The following is a 17638-nucleotide window of genomic DNA, read 5'->3' on the forward strand; positions in this document are numbered from 1 at the left end:
ATTGTAATTATCAATTATTTTTGGTTTACAAGAGGACCATGCTGCATTTTGTATTGTTGATGTTAGATATTGTACTGATTCCTCAAGTTGATTTGGAGATTTTAAACTAACGTTCAGGTTAATGTCGTTTGTGAGTATCGATTGGAATTTTTCCCAGTTAATTATTCTTTTTTGAGGAGAGGTGTCAAGAGTGAGAAGTACTGGCTAGTGGTCTGAGTGAGGATTCGTTAGATTATCTATGATGGTGAAATAAACAAATAAAATTTATTTCATGAAAATTCAGTTACTGGATGGATGAACACTATTATAACATATTGTACTAAATTTTTTCTAATTGGCTATACTACCTTTATTATTCAATTAACAAAATATATAATATAATATAATTTAAGCCTATAAAGAATTTTATAATATTTTAAAAACACCTTAATTGCACTACCAAAAATGATTATTTTTTTTAAAAATTAAAATAAATTATAATGAATACCTTTCTAATAAATATGGCTAATTATTGTAGTTTTGTTTGGCATATTCAAATTTGCATACACAATTTATTTCTTGTAGCTTAGTAAGTTTTAATACATTCGCATTCGCTAATATTAAAGCTGCACTTCAATCAAAAAATCATAATTTATAATACCTACTATAATAATATATTATAATACAATAGTAACCATTAATACGATTTTAAAAGCCAAATTGCTTATAAAATGAATCTAAATCTTAATATAAAGTTTAAAATAATTTAGTAAGATCATTAATCAATGAATTAAAATTAAATTGAAATAACAAATAAATTATAATTTATAATGATTAAAGCCTAACTTCGCCGATTTAAAACTAATTAAACAGGGTTTAATTTTATATTCGAAAAATCACTATTGAGTATTGATATTAAACTGATATTTTTAATATTTTTATTTTTAATTTAATCGCTGGTTAACGATGCGGGAATTGGGATTTGTGGTAATTTTTATAGGTTGGCAAGAGCCTTTTTTTTTGTTCTTATCAGTTGTTATCAAAATCGGGAAAACCATAGAATATTCTATGGGAAAACTGCGGAAAGTGGTACCCAAGGTGGATATATATATATATATTGATGGTACCCGTCCCTTATCAATAATAATTGATAAATGGTTAATAATGATAATTTTATATATTTTTTGTTTAAATGGGTATAAATCACGGAATAAGATGGTCTTAGAACTAAGTCCGTGGTATCAAAAAATAATCATTTTTCATTAATCTTCATAATCAATTAATTTATATTATAATTTATAATTTATATTCAAATTTTTATAATTTGTTTTTTTTTTGACCGCGCGATTACTGAAATTTTCAATTAAAATTTTGCCATTATCGAGAGATCACTCGATCAAAATAATCGAGATGTTATGAACGAAAAATCTAGTAATAACTATAATAGTGATGGACATTGTCGAATTAGTTATCATGTCAATCGCTAGACACCAAAATTTTTAATAATCCTATTCTATTGGTAAGAAATACAGATTATTTTTTACTATAGTAAACTGTTAGTTTTAACTTATTATGACTACTGAATAATATAAAATATTTGATGCAATTTAAATTTAATTATAGCTTATACATTTCGCAGGTCACCACCAAAAATATCATTCAATTATAATATAATCGATTTTATTTCAATAATCGAAGTAGGTATCTCATTTATGCCCATCACTGCTCAGTAGTTCACATTTTACTCAGTCAGTTTATAAATTAGAGTGAATACTGAATAGACTTATTTTAAAACTTAATGGTCAGAATATAATTTGTGTTTTGTTGGAAGTATGTTTATGATAATTCATTTTTTAAGTGAGTTTTGCGTGTATAATAAATTGTAAGATAAAAATGCTTATAACTCACTTAAAAACTGAATTATCATAAAAATACTTCAAACAAAATATAGATAATGTTCTTACCATCTAGTTTCTTAATAGGTTTATTCTCTAATTTTTAAGCTAACGGATTAGATTAAAATGTGAACTGCTGATCGTAAATTTTCTATTTTACGCTTTTGTAAGACTACAAATGCAAGTGAGGCATTCAATTAGGAGGATTATATTGGTCTGTGGCCCTGTGGGTGAAATATAGATTAGATAAAATATTATTTTACAACACAAATTTACTGATATATCACCCATTCTCACTATATAACATCAATATCATGGTTTTACTGAACTACTGTTTATCAATATTAAATACATAATAGTAGCCTCTAGCCCAGTGTTTCTTAACCTTTTTGATATCACGGAACACCAGGCAATAATTTTTTTTTCATGCGGAACCCCTCTGAAAATATCTTTAAAAAAGAAGGATACACAAAACACGGTGATTAGCGGCAACATTAGAAATGCACTAAACTTTAGTGATTTAAATACTAAATACACTGTATAAAAATACAATTAAATTATTTATTTAGAATTTAGATTATATTGAGAAGTAACATTATACATATTATAATATATTTAGATTAGATTAAATTTATATTAGATTGTAATAACAGGAAAAATAATAATACAATTATTGCATGAATCTTAATGGGATGGTTGCGCTTGAATATGACTGCATATGTTATCAATATCTGGAGTAAGGTTTGTTAATGAAAATCTTAGTGTCGGCGTCACATTCAATCTATTTCGATATGTTTTTGATATTTTAAATATTTTGATAAAAACACAGCACAGCACTTTCGCGGAACCCTCAAGTGATCTTCGCGGAACCCTAGGGAACACAGGTTAAGAAACACGGCTCTAGCCTATAGGTCACATTTTAAATATATTTTTCAGTAATTTTCCATTAAACTATGAATCCATGTGTTGTTCCAACAATTCCATATATTGGTGACAAAGAATGGAAAATGAAAGTATGTATAAAATATAAAAAATTTATAAAAAAATAACAAAAAAGTATATCATATTAAATATTATTTAGACCAAAAATTAATCATTTATTCTTTTTTAGCACCAACGTTATGTGACCGAAGCCAAGACTCAAGATCCAAATGTTCTCTTAATTGGTGCTTCTATTATTGAATTCATCCAATGTTATCCAATATGGAATGATAAATTTGTACCTTTAAAAAGTCTAAACTTTGGAATTAGTGGTGATCGAACTCAAAATGTGCTATGGAGAGTAAAAAATGACATTCTTGATCACATAAAACCAAAAGTAGATATAAATAAATAATTTAGTATTAGTTAATCTTTTCATAATCATATAAATTAATTATTCAAGTATTATATTATATTATTGTTTTATAAACTGTCTATGTAATTTATTTTAGGTTTGTATTCTTAATGTTGGATCAAATAATGTTGATAATACTCCTGTTCAGATTTCAGAAGGTATATTAGCTATTGTTGATGAAATTAGATCGAAACTTCCTGATTGCTACATTATTATCATAGTAAGAATTTTATTTTATTTTTTTTTAATTCATAATATTTTTACCAATAAATATTAAATTATAAATACCAAACTGAAAATATATATTAAAAAAATATTTGTTTTGGTAATGATAGTGATCAAGTTGCTTAGATCAAATAAATGTGCAATCTTCATAGTGATACGAGTTTATATTTAAATTTCATAATTTAAAAAAGTGTAGTCCAACTTGTGAATTGACCAATTCATCAATAATTGTGCAATAAAAATGGCTAATATTCTTAGAAATTGCAAAATGGGTGGATAATTTCTCATTCAAACTGTTAATAGAAGAGTCAATACAATTAATAATCACATGCCTGGATTACTTTAATATTTAATGTGAAATTGCAAGTGTTACTGTTTGACAGTGATATACAGTGGGAGAAGGGTGTATCTTACATACTCTACATCAGGGTGGTCCAACCCGCGGCCCGCAAAGCTTTTTTTTTGGCCCCTCCAACAATTTTAATTTTAAATCACAATAATATTATAACAAAATCGCAATAAGAAGGTAAACAATTTATACCATCTTATTACAAATTATACTTTAAATTTTACATTTTATTGTTATATGGCGGGAGTTCCCGGGGGTAATTTTTACCATATCTGAAAGAAAAAAATTCCTAGCCTAATTAATTGTTTAGTAATTTTTTGATAATTTTAAACATGAAAACATTAAATATTAATAATAATAATAAATAATTTGTGCATTATATAAAATAAAATATAAATAGGTAATAATATAATTATTTTCTTCTGGCGGCCCCCGGTGTTTTTATGAAAGTGTAAATTGGTCAACTATAAAAGGTTGGACCACACTGCTCTGCTTCATTCTTTAGCTTTGGATGAAAGTATTGTTCTTCATAAGGACAATTTGTATTGGATTTAATATATATATATATATATATATACTAAAAAAATTTAAATGTAAATAGATATTTATTTTGAGACATCATATTTTAGTCAATTATATATGACAATATCCTCAAAAATATTATCCTCTATAATTTTTGTATTGAGTGATTTTATTCTAAACCAGAGAAGAAAATAAATAAAATGTCATTAATAATTCATTATTAGAATTGTGCTTCAGGCCAGAATCAAAATTAGCTTCTAAAAAACATTGTCAACTTTTATATTAATATGTTTATTTCAAAATTAATATTAATGTATAATTAAAACTAATACAATATAAATAAATATTTATAATGTACACAAATATTGAATTTAAATTTAAATGTAAATGTTACAAATATTTGTAATTTAATAATACCTTAAATAAAATGTTAGTTATACATTTTTTTTTTCGGTTCACCATACTCATTTGAGTATGTAATTTAATTTGGACTGTGAACAGTGTGAACTAAAAAAGGTTTGAACACTATTGTATATAAAATTGTGTTGATCAAAATAATAGGAATTCTAGTATATAATGCTCCACACATTCCTATTATTTTAATCAAAGCACTTTTGTATGAACAAAAAAATTTTAACCTGTTTTACTTATTAACACTTTGAAGTTCGAACTCATCTCATTGTATATTTAATGATATTTATCTTTAGGGAATATTACCACGTGGTCCTAATCCGAATCCATTGAGAATTCTGGGAACTCAAGTTAATGAAATTCTCAGTGAAAAAGTGAAAAGTATTTTCAAAGTTGAATTATTCACTGCTCATGCTCATTTGCTGCAACTAGATGGTACATTGAGTCAAGAAGATGCGCCAGATTATCTTCATCCGTCTGAAATAGGTTATCGTAAAATATTCAATCCAATTTTTGAGCGTCTTAAAGAAATTCTTGATAATTGAGTATACTGTATACTAAATAATATTATATTTTTGTTTAAAATTTTAAATATGACTTAACACGTTGATATCCACATGACCGCCATCGGTTACTTGATATGTATTATTAATAAGTCATGTATATTTTCAAATTATATTACATATATCATATATTTATTCCAAATTAATTGTATATCAAACTATTTTAATAAAAAAAAATTTTAAAAATATGTTCAATACATCAAAAAAAATGTAAAGATTCTTACAACGCCATCACACTTTTACAATGCAAATAATTCTGGCCTTCGCATTATTGTAGCGCCATGGAAAAGCTAATAATATAAAACCATAATCATTTATGGGTGGTGACAATGATACACATACAATTTGAGGATTACTGACAATATCTGGCAATTACATGACAGTTAATGTGTTAAAATACATTTTTCAAAAATACTATGATAGTGTAATCTTCTCAATAAATTTATCAAATGATTAAATGAAATTTTGTTTTATTTTTTCTGATGGAAGTAGCTATTTATTTTTCATAATTTATGGTTTTTATATTTTATTCTTTAAAATGTGTATAGAAATATTTAATTATAGAATAGATACTCGTTATTAACTATTAGATAAGTTATGTCCCTGTTACTAATAATTATAAGCTATATTTATAATTTAGGAATAAGACACCAAAGTACACCCACATAGAAGATAATCTCATAAATTATAAACATATATTTGGACCTATTTTAATATTTATAATGATTTTAACCACAATCTTAATGTAAAAAAGTCGTATACAATGATTATCAAGGAATATTTATATAATTCTATTAAATCGGTATATCATATTATTACATGTGTTGTAAGTTTTTTTATTGATGATGAAAATTGCTGGTGTAAAAAAATTTTTGGGTATTAAAAAAATGTGTACCCAAGGGGCCAGAGCATCAAAATTCTAAATACATTATTGTGTATAATGCCATCACTCTTTTATATAATTTTATTATTAGTGCCTATATTTATAATATTTTTATTGAAAATATTTAAGCATTTATAATAATTGTTTCCTATGCCATTTAAATAAGGTAAATATCTATTATATTATTAAAACGTGAGTCGATTTCTTATGACAGTTATACAGGCCCGGATTGAACTGACGAGCTACCAAGAAAATCTTGGTGGGTTGCGTAAAAATTCAAGATCAGTAAAAATTGATTAAAAATCGTCATACTTAGGCCATGACTGATGAGTATAAAATGAAATGTTTACAAATTGCATAAATCCAGGTGATCTATATTATATTTTATATTATCCATATTATCTATCTTATATTTTGCGTTTTTTTAAATAATATAACTGAAGTATACTAAGTAACTTAATATAATGTACCTATTGAATAGGTAATTTGTAAATGTGCTTTAGAGAAACAATTATTATTTAAAGCACGCATACTAAAAGAGTGATCATAAAAAATGTTTTTCGAATGGGCTGATACTTTGTTGAGGGCCGGTAGAAATTTAAAATCTCGGAGGGCCGAAAAGTCTCTATCCAGCGCGGCGCTGGTTATCTGAAGTTCTACCGGGCCGATTTTCACGATTTTTTTTTTTTTTAACGCAAGTATTTGTTGTGTAGATGAGCCATCTAATGAGAAAAGTCCAAAAAAATAATGATTTAAATAGTTATTGGAAGTACAAAGTTTGCGCTATTGTTACATAGCGATGCGCGTTGCTTGCCGTGTGGCGTGTGCACTCACACATCTTTACAACCCCCAGTACTCCTACGTCTGCTGCAATAATGCTACGTCGTCGGCGGCACTGCCGTCTACCTTGTACCTATATACACATTTACATTGTTGTCATAACAGTGAAATCGTTGTATAATATTATATATTTATATATCAATATTATTTTTAAATTTAGTTTTTATTTAAAAAGGAATATCAATTAATTCCCATTGTAGGTTCTGTGGCATATTTAATATTTGGTAGGTACGTAAGAAAAACATTGAGATATTCGATTAAGAGGACGCTACACCCGCATACGTTGTCTTCGTCTTACAAACGCATAACATAGCAACTTGTGTGCTCAGCAGATCACGTATAGCTCCGTTAGTATAAAATTTAGAGTAAATTGATCTCTTACAAAAATTAAAGGTAACATTATTATCGAGGGCATCTCGTAGGCTTTTTATTATATTTTAATTTTAAAGTGAGTTATGTGTATTTTAAAATTGTAAATTGTTTGTATATCTTAAAATACACATAACTCACTTTAAAATAAAAATATAATAAAAAGCCTACGTTAGGTATGTCCTCGATAATAATGTTACCTTTAATTTTTGTAAGAGGTAAATTTATTCTAAATTTCAAACTAACGGAGCTAAACGTGATCTGCTGAGCATTAAATTTGCTATGTTACGCACTTGTAAGACGGAGACGAGCTAGTTTTACTTAATTGTTGTTTTATATGAATTGTATTTGAAAAAACTTGAATCTGGTAGGTTTGTGATTATATTCAGGTATATCATTCAAACCAATAACAATTGGATTATATTTTTCAATTATCAAATACACAATTTTCCTTTAAAAAATGATAACAACGGTCTACAACCATGAGTATAGTAATGTAGAATAATAACCCCTGCGTCTCTAATTTTTCTTTTCATTCTGTATAAAAATAAAACAATAAGTGATGAATCTAAATGTTTCTATAAAATATTCCTTAACCACATAAGTAGGTACCCATTCAAATCCTCTTATCCAACATTTGGCCTCCACTGCCATATCTAGTAATTCCCAAGACGCCTAAAACACAAATAGTGTTGTAATTTGTTACACCTATAAAAAAAATTATTGCACAATAAATCATATAAGTTATAATCATTGACCATTGACCACACATTATGGTATAGTATATATTCAACATATTATATTATAATACATAATTATGTAGGTACATAAAAACCACAGTGACAAACTGACTACACAATACGGTTATATATAAAGATAGATATAGTACGCCAAAAAAATATAAATTATCGTGCAAGTTTTGAATGAGTTTATCGAATGAATAGCACACCTTTATTAGTAGTACCGAGCTGGGTGCTAAGAACAACTAGGCACTATAAAGGTTAGGTGAGGTTAAGTTAGGTTACCATATTTGTGTCTCCTTCTATTACAACTTACAAGTGCGCAACGTAACAAATTTACGCTTAGCATATTATCACGTTTAACTCTTGTTAATTTAAAAATTAGAGTAAATTGACCTATTATGAAACGTGATGGTATAAGAACATTATCTGTGTTTGTATGTGGGTTTTTTACGATAACTTAGTTTTTATAAATGAGTTATGAGCATTTTACTATCACGCTTTTTTATAAACGCATAACTTACTACAAAATTAAACTCTTGTAAAATACCTCATACAAACACAGATAGGTAATGTTCTTAACATCAAGTTTCATAATAGGTCGATTCACTAATCTAATGTTTAAACTAACGGAACTATACGTGATATGCTGAGCGTAAACACTTTATTATAATGCACTTGTAAGACTGAGATAACAAATGGATGTGTAGCCACTTCAGAGAATATCAGTTGTTAAAGCACTAATGCAAATTTAATTGTTTGTTTTCTTAGGTTTAATATTATAATGAATTGAACACTAGAACTATTCAGGGCCGGATTGGCTCGGTGAGTTACAGAATAAAACCGGTTGAGCCGCGACAATTTTGGGCCGTTCAAATCTTGAGGCTGCTGACTGAAAATGTGTTTAGAGTGTTAAGTTGAAAAAATGGAGTTTGAGTGTTGGACTTGCACTGGCTGTGGACATATTATGGTTGTAGGTGTTGTTGATATTAAGTTTGTAAATGGGCTGATAAAGCACAAAAAACTCGATGGGCCTAATTTGTCCAATCCGGCTCTGGAACTATTATCAAAAACTTAAATAAGTATTAGATTTCTTAATAATTAGAATATCTGATTGTTGACATTCACCGATATTTTAATGATTTTAAAGCCAGTTATGAGCGTTATAATTAGATTGTATTATTTTATACACAAGAACTATAGAAGATACCTCGTACCTATTATAGTTAGTAGGGACTTAAATTAGTCATAACTAGAGCCCGAATTTATATGCACTAAAATTTATCAAAATATGTCATATTACAGCTGGGGTGGTCACTAACCTTAATTTTGGGAGCCGCAAATTTATGAAGCTATTTCGAAGTGAGCCACATTGTTAAGATAGGTAGGTATGTTTATAAAATGAAAACACTTTTTTAATTTTATAACAAATAAAGGAATATTCATTTTTTACACTACACAGAGCATTATTGTTCAGGTAGGTATACATTAAGAAATAGGATTTTACTTTTGAGAAGTGCTTTTTATATTATTTGAATTAATTTTACTCTAAGCTTGGTGTCAAGAGTCACACGAGAGATGATGAGACTCACGCTCTATTAAGTATGAAAAAAATATAAATTTATAAATAAGAGCATATACAAATAAATGCATAAATATTTCTGTTTAAAAATAAAATAAAATATGCAACTCAAAATGTGTTTTTATTCTTTATAGTTAAAATTAATTATTAAATGATATTCAAGTTTTTCTTCGGTAAAACTATGCCGTCTAACTGTTAATAAATGCTTGTATATCAAAAATGATCTTTCACAATCAACCGAAGTTATTGGGGAAAATTTAAAAGAGCTCGTGATAGTTTTCATCTAGCTCAACTGCTTCCGGTTTTCCTAACAATACTTTGTTAATTTTAATTAATACTTTTAGGTCCTTGTTTTTGGAGAAAATATCATTTTATTTTGAACGGCTGATTATTAAAAGGTAAATAGGTATTCTAAAAATCAAATTTTTTGGAAGTTAAAAAAAAATTGATTATTTCCTTAATTTTTCTTGAATCCAAAACTTGTCTGTACAATATATGTAATTAAGTACCTAAGCTTTAATCTCCAAAAGATGAGATCTTAATCATAATATGAATCTACCCATTCTACACTTTAGCTACAAAATGACTACATCAGTTTCATCTTATGTATTTCTAGAGTATTAACCTTTTTCTGATGAGCTGTTCTTTTGTTTTTAATTTTGTCCCTTTATGTCTAGGAATATATATATTTTTTATACTAATTCACTTTTTAAACAAAAACTTTCAGATAAAAAGCATATTTTGTGTCTTAGATTCTGAGCGGAACGAGGAATGTATTGGTTTTACAATGATGTTTATTTATTTTTATTTTTTATTCTATAAACACTTTTTCTCTCTCTAAACTTGCTCAAAAATATCAAGTGTAACATCTTTTCTGAAAGGTAATGTTACTGAGCTAGTATTTTAGAGAGGTAATTTTTCGATTTTTGAAACGGTACTCGAAATAAAAGCGATTAAAGAAGAAAAACGTACGATTTCAAGATTTTATAATATTAAGCAGTTACGGACGACGTTTTCTACCAGAAATAATGCTTCAAATGAAAAATAACAAAAAATCTGTTGTGTTGTATTTAAGATTTTGTTCCTTACAGTTTAAAGTTCGGAAAATTTTAGCTATTTTTGAGCTATTTATAGACATTTTAATTTTGGTAGTTTTTTTATTGCAATTCGATTAAAAACATTCGTAATAACTTGAAATTTGGGCTGTTTACTTGTATTAGTTTTACCTAGACATAGTAAAATTTTCAAAACATTTGAGTGACTTTTTTCTTTTTAAATCTAAGATTTGATTTTTTTCCACAAGAATTGAAATTTATCTATCATTTTATCAATTATTTCAACTAAAAATGACAAATGAGTTGATATAAATGTTAATAGTTAATTCATTCACAACCAATCTATATTTAATAATATCAAGTATTTTTATGTCACGTTGTGCGTCGTCTTCTGCGAGCTTTTCAATTACCTTTTGGTATTTTATAAAATATTCCGCGTAGTATAGCAGCGACTATCCATGTTCCCCACCTTAATATTACTGTGATGGGAGGAGTAAAGGTGTATTTTCCATAAATTAAATGTGTTACATCGTTATAACTTAAAAGTTATCGAGGATAACGATGTGATTACATAAACTATTTCTAATGTTTATATCACATATTACATATAATACGTAGGTGTCTTAAATTATAAAACAGTTAAGCTGTGTAGCTAATTTCGCGTCCTACCACTCTTACACCGACTAATTTTTTTCGGGACAGCGCGCGCATCATTCATTGTAATATGCAACAAATACACATTTACGGTTAAATATGCAAAAATATGGAAAATAAAAATTAGCTGCAGTGGATTCCAATTACTATGATCCGTGAAGATTATTAACAAAAATATAAAACTTGAAAAGGAAAACAATATGCAAAAACATACAAATCCAGGCTCTAGTCATAACTCATAAGTCATAACATACAACACTTAAGCAAGCTTAAGTGAATGAATTCATTAATTTAATTCTAAACTTCAAAATATTTTATTGCTTGAAAAGAAATTGAACCAACTATTATTATGTTACGTAATTTATTCCGTCGAGGTCTTCGCCCTTGCTACATAATATAGTATTATCAAATCAGTTTGAAAAATACATAACCGTGAAGATGACTTAACATTTATATCAATCAATTCAATCTATTCTTAATTGTCGACATGTCAAATATGGTTGACTTCGAACGATGCAAATAATTTTACTTAACAAAATTTTTGTAATTTTTTTATTAACACACAAGTGTTTAAAGAAGACTGTTCCGTGTCTGAACCACATTTTAGATTATTTACGCGTAAAATGTTAACAAGCGTGGTTTTTTGTTTGGTTTTATTTATCACCACCATCGTTACAAGGGCGGCAAATATATTGGTTTTCATGCCATTACCGATTAAAAGCCATGTCCGCGGATTCCAACCGTTGTTCGAAGAATTGTCAAACCGAGGGCACAATATAACCGTAGTCAGTTCATTCCCTCTAGATCATCCAGTTGCCAACTATACAGATATAGGGCCTTTTATTGACAAAACAAGAGGTTCGTGAACGTTCAATTAAGTATTTACTATTTACTTACAAGTTAAAATGTACACAGCTGAAATTAAAAATTAAAATGATATAGGTAAAACATTAATAATATGTACCTTCATTTACAATAATACATACTATATTTATGACAAACTCGATAAATTTTGTTTAGCTACCAATTCATGATTTTTTTAATTTATAATTTTTATTTTTATACTAAACAACAGTGATTTTCTGTTATGTGATAGTCATTACTCATTAGTAATAATAATATCAACTCTGCTGTACAGTAGGTTACAATAGTAGGTATATTATGTTAAGGATATTTTATGGTGTTAAATTTAAATTCAATGATATAATATATCTATCAAGAAAAACAAAATAATTTACATTCCTCACTCCGCTCAGAATCTAAAATTAAAATTTGGTTTTTTGAAGCAATTTAAAAAAATATATCGTGTACATAATACAATTTTCACTGAATGTGTTTATATTGGCAATTCTTATTAACACTATATGGTAATAAATATTACTATAATTTTCTAAATAATAATTAATATTAGTTTTTTACTATTGCTGATAAAATATTTTCCTCTCTAACCAAAAACTAAAATATAATTCAATGTTTCTTATAAGTTGTTGTTGGTGGAAATTAAAAAATAATTTATGCGTAAAGTCACAACAATTTTGTATAAGTGATTGAAGTTAAAATGTTGACAAAATTCATCAAATCATTAAAATTGGAAAAATATTTCTAGTTAGAAAATTATAAGAATGTTCCTATGTATGAAAAAAAAAGCCATGGGAAAAATAAGCCACGGAAAAAGAGCCAAATTACAATAATTAAATATATATCAATTAAAATTAAAGTATTAAATAAGGTATTATTTAAAAAATTTTTATACATTATTGGTCATATTGTATACATATATATTTAATTATTAATGCACAGATTATATGTTATTATTTATTATTCAATATATATGTATATAATAAGTAATAAATATATTTTAGATTCTAAACAGCAATGAATGTATTGATTTTATTAAACAAAAAGTTTAAATTAAAAAAATATATATAAATTTATTTATTTAAAGATAGCATGTATTTCATACTGCAACATGTACATTTAAAAAAGAATCACCCTATACAAAGTATATACATTATACTTATACATATCTAGGGTGTAAGACATAAATTAATTGATTTCAAGATAATATCCACAAAATATTATATTATTTTTATTCAATGTATATTATAATATTAACAATTTTATTTTTATATATGAATACGGATAATACAGTATGATCAACTGTGTTAAAAATTTTAAATTAATTAACATATAACCTGTGTATGAATAATTATATATATATATATGTATTCAATATGACCAATGTTTAAAAAAATTTAATAATAGGTACTTAAAATTTTATTTTTTTTTATATTTAATTATAATTATTTTTTATATATTTGACCAATAATGTGTAAATAATTTTTAAATAATACTTTAATTTTAATAGTTATAGGTATATTTAATTATTGTAATTTAACTTCTTTTTTCGTGGCTTATTTTCCATATACCTTTTTTTCTGTGGATTATTTTTCCCGTGGCTTTTTTTTCCTTGGAATTTTTTTCTTGGCTTTTTTTCCGTTGATTTTTTTTCCTGGCTTTTTTTTATAACTACCGGTTTATCTCATGTTTGAAATTTTTACAAGAGATTACATTTAACAAAAAATAGTTTACCAAAAGTCAAACTAATTTTTACGAGCGTTTAAATTGGATATTCCTATCACTTGTTAATTATAACGTTCTCATACGAGTCATACGACAATTTCTTATCTATTTTGTTGTCACCTATTCAAAATCTATTAATCATAGGCACTTACTTGAAATTTTCATCTAACGTTTATTTTATAATTTTCTATACATTATATAACAGGGGCGTCATTATTTTTATTTTTATTTTTTTTTGGGAGGGATGCAAGGTGTACATTTGCATCAACTTTTTTTAAACGCCTTCTTTGGCCTGTCAACAATAAATATACATGCGCTGATACATCTAATTGCTTTACACTATATATATTTTATATTTTTTCGTTATTTAATATAGAAAAATATCATGTTAATGTGTTTAATTTATTAATTAGTAATTATATAACTATTTATTGTGTGCCATGTGACATGTGAGTAGGGTACTCATACAATAAATTACAGGTTTTATTTAGCTAGCTTATATTATTATGTATTTTGAGTAAGTGAGTGCCAGATTGTTGTGTGCTAGATTAGGTTCGGTTAGGTATTTAATTATTAAGGTACTTGTAAATTTATTTATCAAGTATAAATACCACTGGTAACCACAAAATAAGTATAAACATAAATACATCAAAAGTACAAATAGTTAGACTAAAATAGTAATAATTGTGATATTTTAAACATAACATATATGTGACATTATACTAAATAAACTATAAAAATATTCTAAAAAAATTCTCCCCACTTCCCCCCCCCCCAAAAAAAAAAAACAAATTGTGGCCTATAGTTGGTTATGAATGTTATGATTTGAAATGACCTGTAAAAAAATTAGCACCAACTATAAAAAAGTTGCAATGACATTGCATTATAAAATTTACAAAATATTTTGACTCGTTTTAAGTTATTTACTATAGGCATTTTCAATTTTTTTTTTAGTTATACCTACATTTTTATTCATTGGGTCAAAAACTTTGAAAAAGTAATACAAGGTTTTTCATAAGTTTTATAGTTGCAATTGAATGATAAATATTAAAAATCCATATAAGTACGATTTTTTTTAAAGTTTAAAATTTTGACAAAATCTCAAAAATGTTCAATTTATATAACTAAGAATTGAAAATTTAAAACAAAGATTCTCATAAATAGATTTACTGTAACCAAAAAGTATAAAATATATACTAGGTATATATAATCACTGCAGCTGTAGCCAGACAACGCAAATTTCATGAATACCTATATTAATATTATTAAATGTAGAAATTTATTATTATAATCATCCCAACAAAGATATTTATGGATTTATAATACGTTTTATTTCAGCGAGAAACGTAATGGATTTGGTACGCATGAACTTTATAACATCGGTTCAGTTGAAATGGCGCATTGGCATACAACTGTCGGAAATGGTCATGTCGCATAGAAATATGAAACAATTCGTTCAATCGAATTCAAACTCGTTTGATTTGGTTATGGTGGAGACATTCGGTCAAGAGTATGCTGTGACCATGGGTCATAAATTCAACGCCCCCGTCATTAATCTAGCACCGGCGATGATCTGGGCTAGTATCAGCAAATGGCTACATGTCCCTTCCACGTTTTCCTACATACCGGATGCGTGTACCCAGTTGACCAGCGACATGGGTTTCATCGAACGTCTAAAGAACTCTATTACTGGTTTCATGCAATTATATGTAGAAAATTACTTGTATTTACCCAAAACGAAGGAGGTGATGAACACATACCTCAAGTACAGGGGTTGGCAATCCAGGCCTCCACTCGAGCATATGTTGAACAATGTATCCCTAACACTGGTCAACTCTCATAATGCGATTGGTATATCAAGACCATACCTTCCGGGTATAATTGAAGTGGGTGGAATGCACATCAAAGACCCGAAACCTTTGACCAAAGTAAGTTGGTAGGTAATATATAGTATACCAGGGGTCAGCTAGCAAGTAATTTCTATTGGGGGCCGGAAGATTAAAATAATAAATAAATGAGGTCCAGTGAAAAAAATTGTTGCCAAATCTTTATGTTTTTGTAATAGTAATGTGAAAAAAAAGTGTTAAGACATGTCAACGGTCCGGAGGCTTTCTGCGTTCCACCGCGGTCCGCCAGTTGCCGACCGTTGTAGTATACGTAACGTACACTCTGAAGTGGGTAACTGATGTCATTCTCCTTCTGGTATATTGTAAACTGTAATCTGTTGATATGTATATAATATTAATATTTAATTTATATATAAATACCGAGAACCTACCTAACAAATATGACAGTACATATATTATCTATCGCATGCAATTAAAGTAGGCACCTTATATAATTCTTTACATAAGTTAAATTGAACACAGAAAAGTTAATTTTTGATTTTCACAATAATTCTCTTGAGTTAAAATACCATATAATGTATGATTAAGATTTATAACTTGTAACTAGGTATCGATAAATTGAAATTTGAAATTGATACCAACTCTAAAGCTCATTGATTTATTATTTATACCTACGTCAATATACAGTTATATATGTGTATAATTATTAATATGTATATATGATTTAACAATTATATTATTCAATTATTGTATAACAACATTTTTTATTATTTATATATTAACTATACTATTTTTTAAATCACAACTCTTGTTTATAATTTTAGAATCTTCAAACATTTTTAGATGCAGCGGATCAAGGAGTAATATTTTTTAGTTTTGGTACACTAGTTAATTTAAATGACTTACCTAAAGACAAATTGAACATTTTTATCAGTGTCCTTGGAAGATTAAAACAAAAAGTAATAATAAAATGGATATCTGAAGATAGTAATATAAAGCTGCCTCGAAACTTTATGACTGGTTCATGGTTTCCACAAAGAGATATTTTAGGTAATAATATTGACTACATTGTTGCCAATTATACACTAATACAAAAAATTCACCTAATCTTTATATTACACAACGCATACATATAGCTCATCCAAATGTAATACTTTTCATCACTCACGGAGGATTACATAGCTTAGAAGAAACTGTTTGTAATGCAAAACCTGTAGTTGGCGTACCTTTTTTTGCTGAACAAAATTTCAACATGAAAATAGTTGAGGAAAAAGGTTATGGTAAATTAGTGAATTTTTTTGAAATTACTGAAGAATCCTTTGGGAATGCCATTGAAGAAGTGTTGTCCGATGTCACGTATGTCTATAAATTATATTAACTAATACTATTTTAGATAATATATTAATAGATAATATTATATATGTTTAACGTAATTGTTTTTAAATTAGGTTTAAAGAGAAGGCAATGATAGAGAGTCTTGTGTATAAAGATCAACCTATGAAACCCCTAGATCGAGCTGTTTACTGGGTCGAATATGTTATTCGGCATGGCGGAGCTGGACATTTAAAAAGTGACTCCATAGGGTTAAATGATTTACAGTATTTTTTGTTTGACATAATATTAATTGTACTTCTATCTTTTGGACTGATTGTTTGGTTGTGTTATTTTGTATTTCTAAAAGTTATTTCTAAAAATTTAAAACTATAAAACTTATTATAAATAGTATAATATATACCTATTTGTTTTTGTTTTCAAAATTATTAATCAATAAATGCATTATTATAACAAGCTAAATTTATACTAAA

The 17638-nt window shown here is 27.0% G+C and overlaps 2 protein-coding genes across 6 annotated transcripts; both read left to right on the forward strand.

Moving 5' to 3' along the window:
• The first annotated feature begins 1165 nt into the window (after nucleotides 1-1165).
• On the forward strand, nucleotides 1166-5743 carry LOC107167153 (platelet-activating factor acetylhydrolase IB subunit beta homolog). Of its 5 annotated transcripts, none has more exons than XM_089220459.1 (6): nucleotides 1167-1498; nucleotides 2528-2615; nucleotides 2704-2887; nucleotides 2986-3192; nucleotides 3308-3430; nucleotides 5014-5743. In XM_089220459.1, exons 3-6 carry the CDS (start codon nucleotides 2828-2830, stop codon nucleotides 5260-5262), a joined length of 639 nt encoding a protein of 212 aa, XP_089076585.1. In that variant the 5' UTR covers nucleotides 1167-1498; nucleotides 2528-2615; nucleotides 2704-2827; the 3' UTR covers nucleotides 5263-5743. The 5 variants fall into 5 exon arrangements, with proteins under 5 accessions (XP_015371556.1, XP_089076585.1, XP_015371554.1 ...); XM_089220458.1 differs by lacking the exon at nucleotides 1167-1498 and adding an exon at nucleotides 1701-2352; XM_015516070.2 differs by lacking the exon at nucleotides 2528-2615 and having other exon boundaries at nucleotides 1166-1498; nucleotides 2811-2887.
• A 5641-nt stretch (nucleotides 5744-11384) lies between these two features.
• On the forward strand, nucleotides 11385-17638 carry LOC107167143 (UDP-glycosyltransferase UGT4-like). The gene is made up of 5 exons (XM_015516054.2): nucleotides 11385-12261; nucleotides 15325-15914; nucleotides 16658-16883; nucleotides 16970-17189; nucleotides 17282-17638. The coding sequence occupies exons 1-5, from the start codon at nucleotides 12027-12029 to the stop codon at nucleotides 17538-17540; spliced, it is 1530 nt and encodes a 509-aa protein (XP_015371540.1). The 5' UTR covers nucleotides 11385-12026; the 3' UTR covers nucleotides 17541-17638.

This window comes from Diuraphis noxia, unplaced genomic scaffold, assembly GCF_037042655.1.
Source record: "Diuraphis noxia isolate RWA-SAM2 unplaced genomic scaffold, SU_Dnox_SAM2 contig0002, whole genome shotgun sequence".
Taxonomy (NCBI): domain Eukaryota; kingdom Metazoa; phylum Arthropoda; class Insecta; order Hemiptera; family Aphididae; genus Diuraphis; species Diuraphis noxia.

What these genes read in the sequence shown, in the direction of transcription:
- LOC107167143 (XM_015516054.2), top strand. Translation starts at nt 12,027, where the DNA reads ATGTTAACAAGCGTGGTTTTTTGTTTGGTTTTATTTATCACCACCATC. An exon ending in ACCCGAAACCTTTGACCAAA is followed by an intron (nt 15,915 to 16,657) that starts GTAAGTTGGTAG and finishes TTATAATTTTAG; the next exon opens with AATCTTCAAACATTTTTAGA. An exon ending in GAAGTGTTGTCCGATGTCAC is followed by an intron (nt 17,190 to 17,281) that starts GTATGTCTATAA and finishes TTTTTAAATTAG; the next exon opens with GTTTAAAGAGAAGGCAATGA.
- LOC107167153 (XM_015516070.2), top strand. Translation starts at nt 2,828, where the DNA reads ATGAATCCATGTGTTGTTCCAACAATTCCATATATTGGTGACAAAGAA. An exon ending in ACAAAGAATGGAAAATGAAA is followed by an intron (nt 2,888 to 2,985) that starts GTATGTATAAAA and finishes ATTCTTTTTTAG; the next exon opens with CACCAACGTTATGTGACCGA. An exon ending in ATTGCTACATTATTATCATA is followed by an intron (nt 3,431 to 5,013) that starts GTAAGAATTTTA and finishes ATTTATCTTTAG; the next exon opens with GGAATATTACCACGTGGTCC.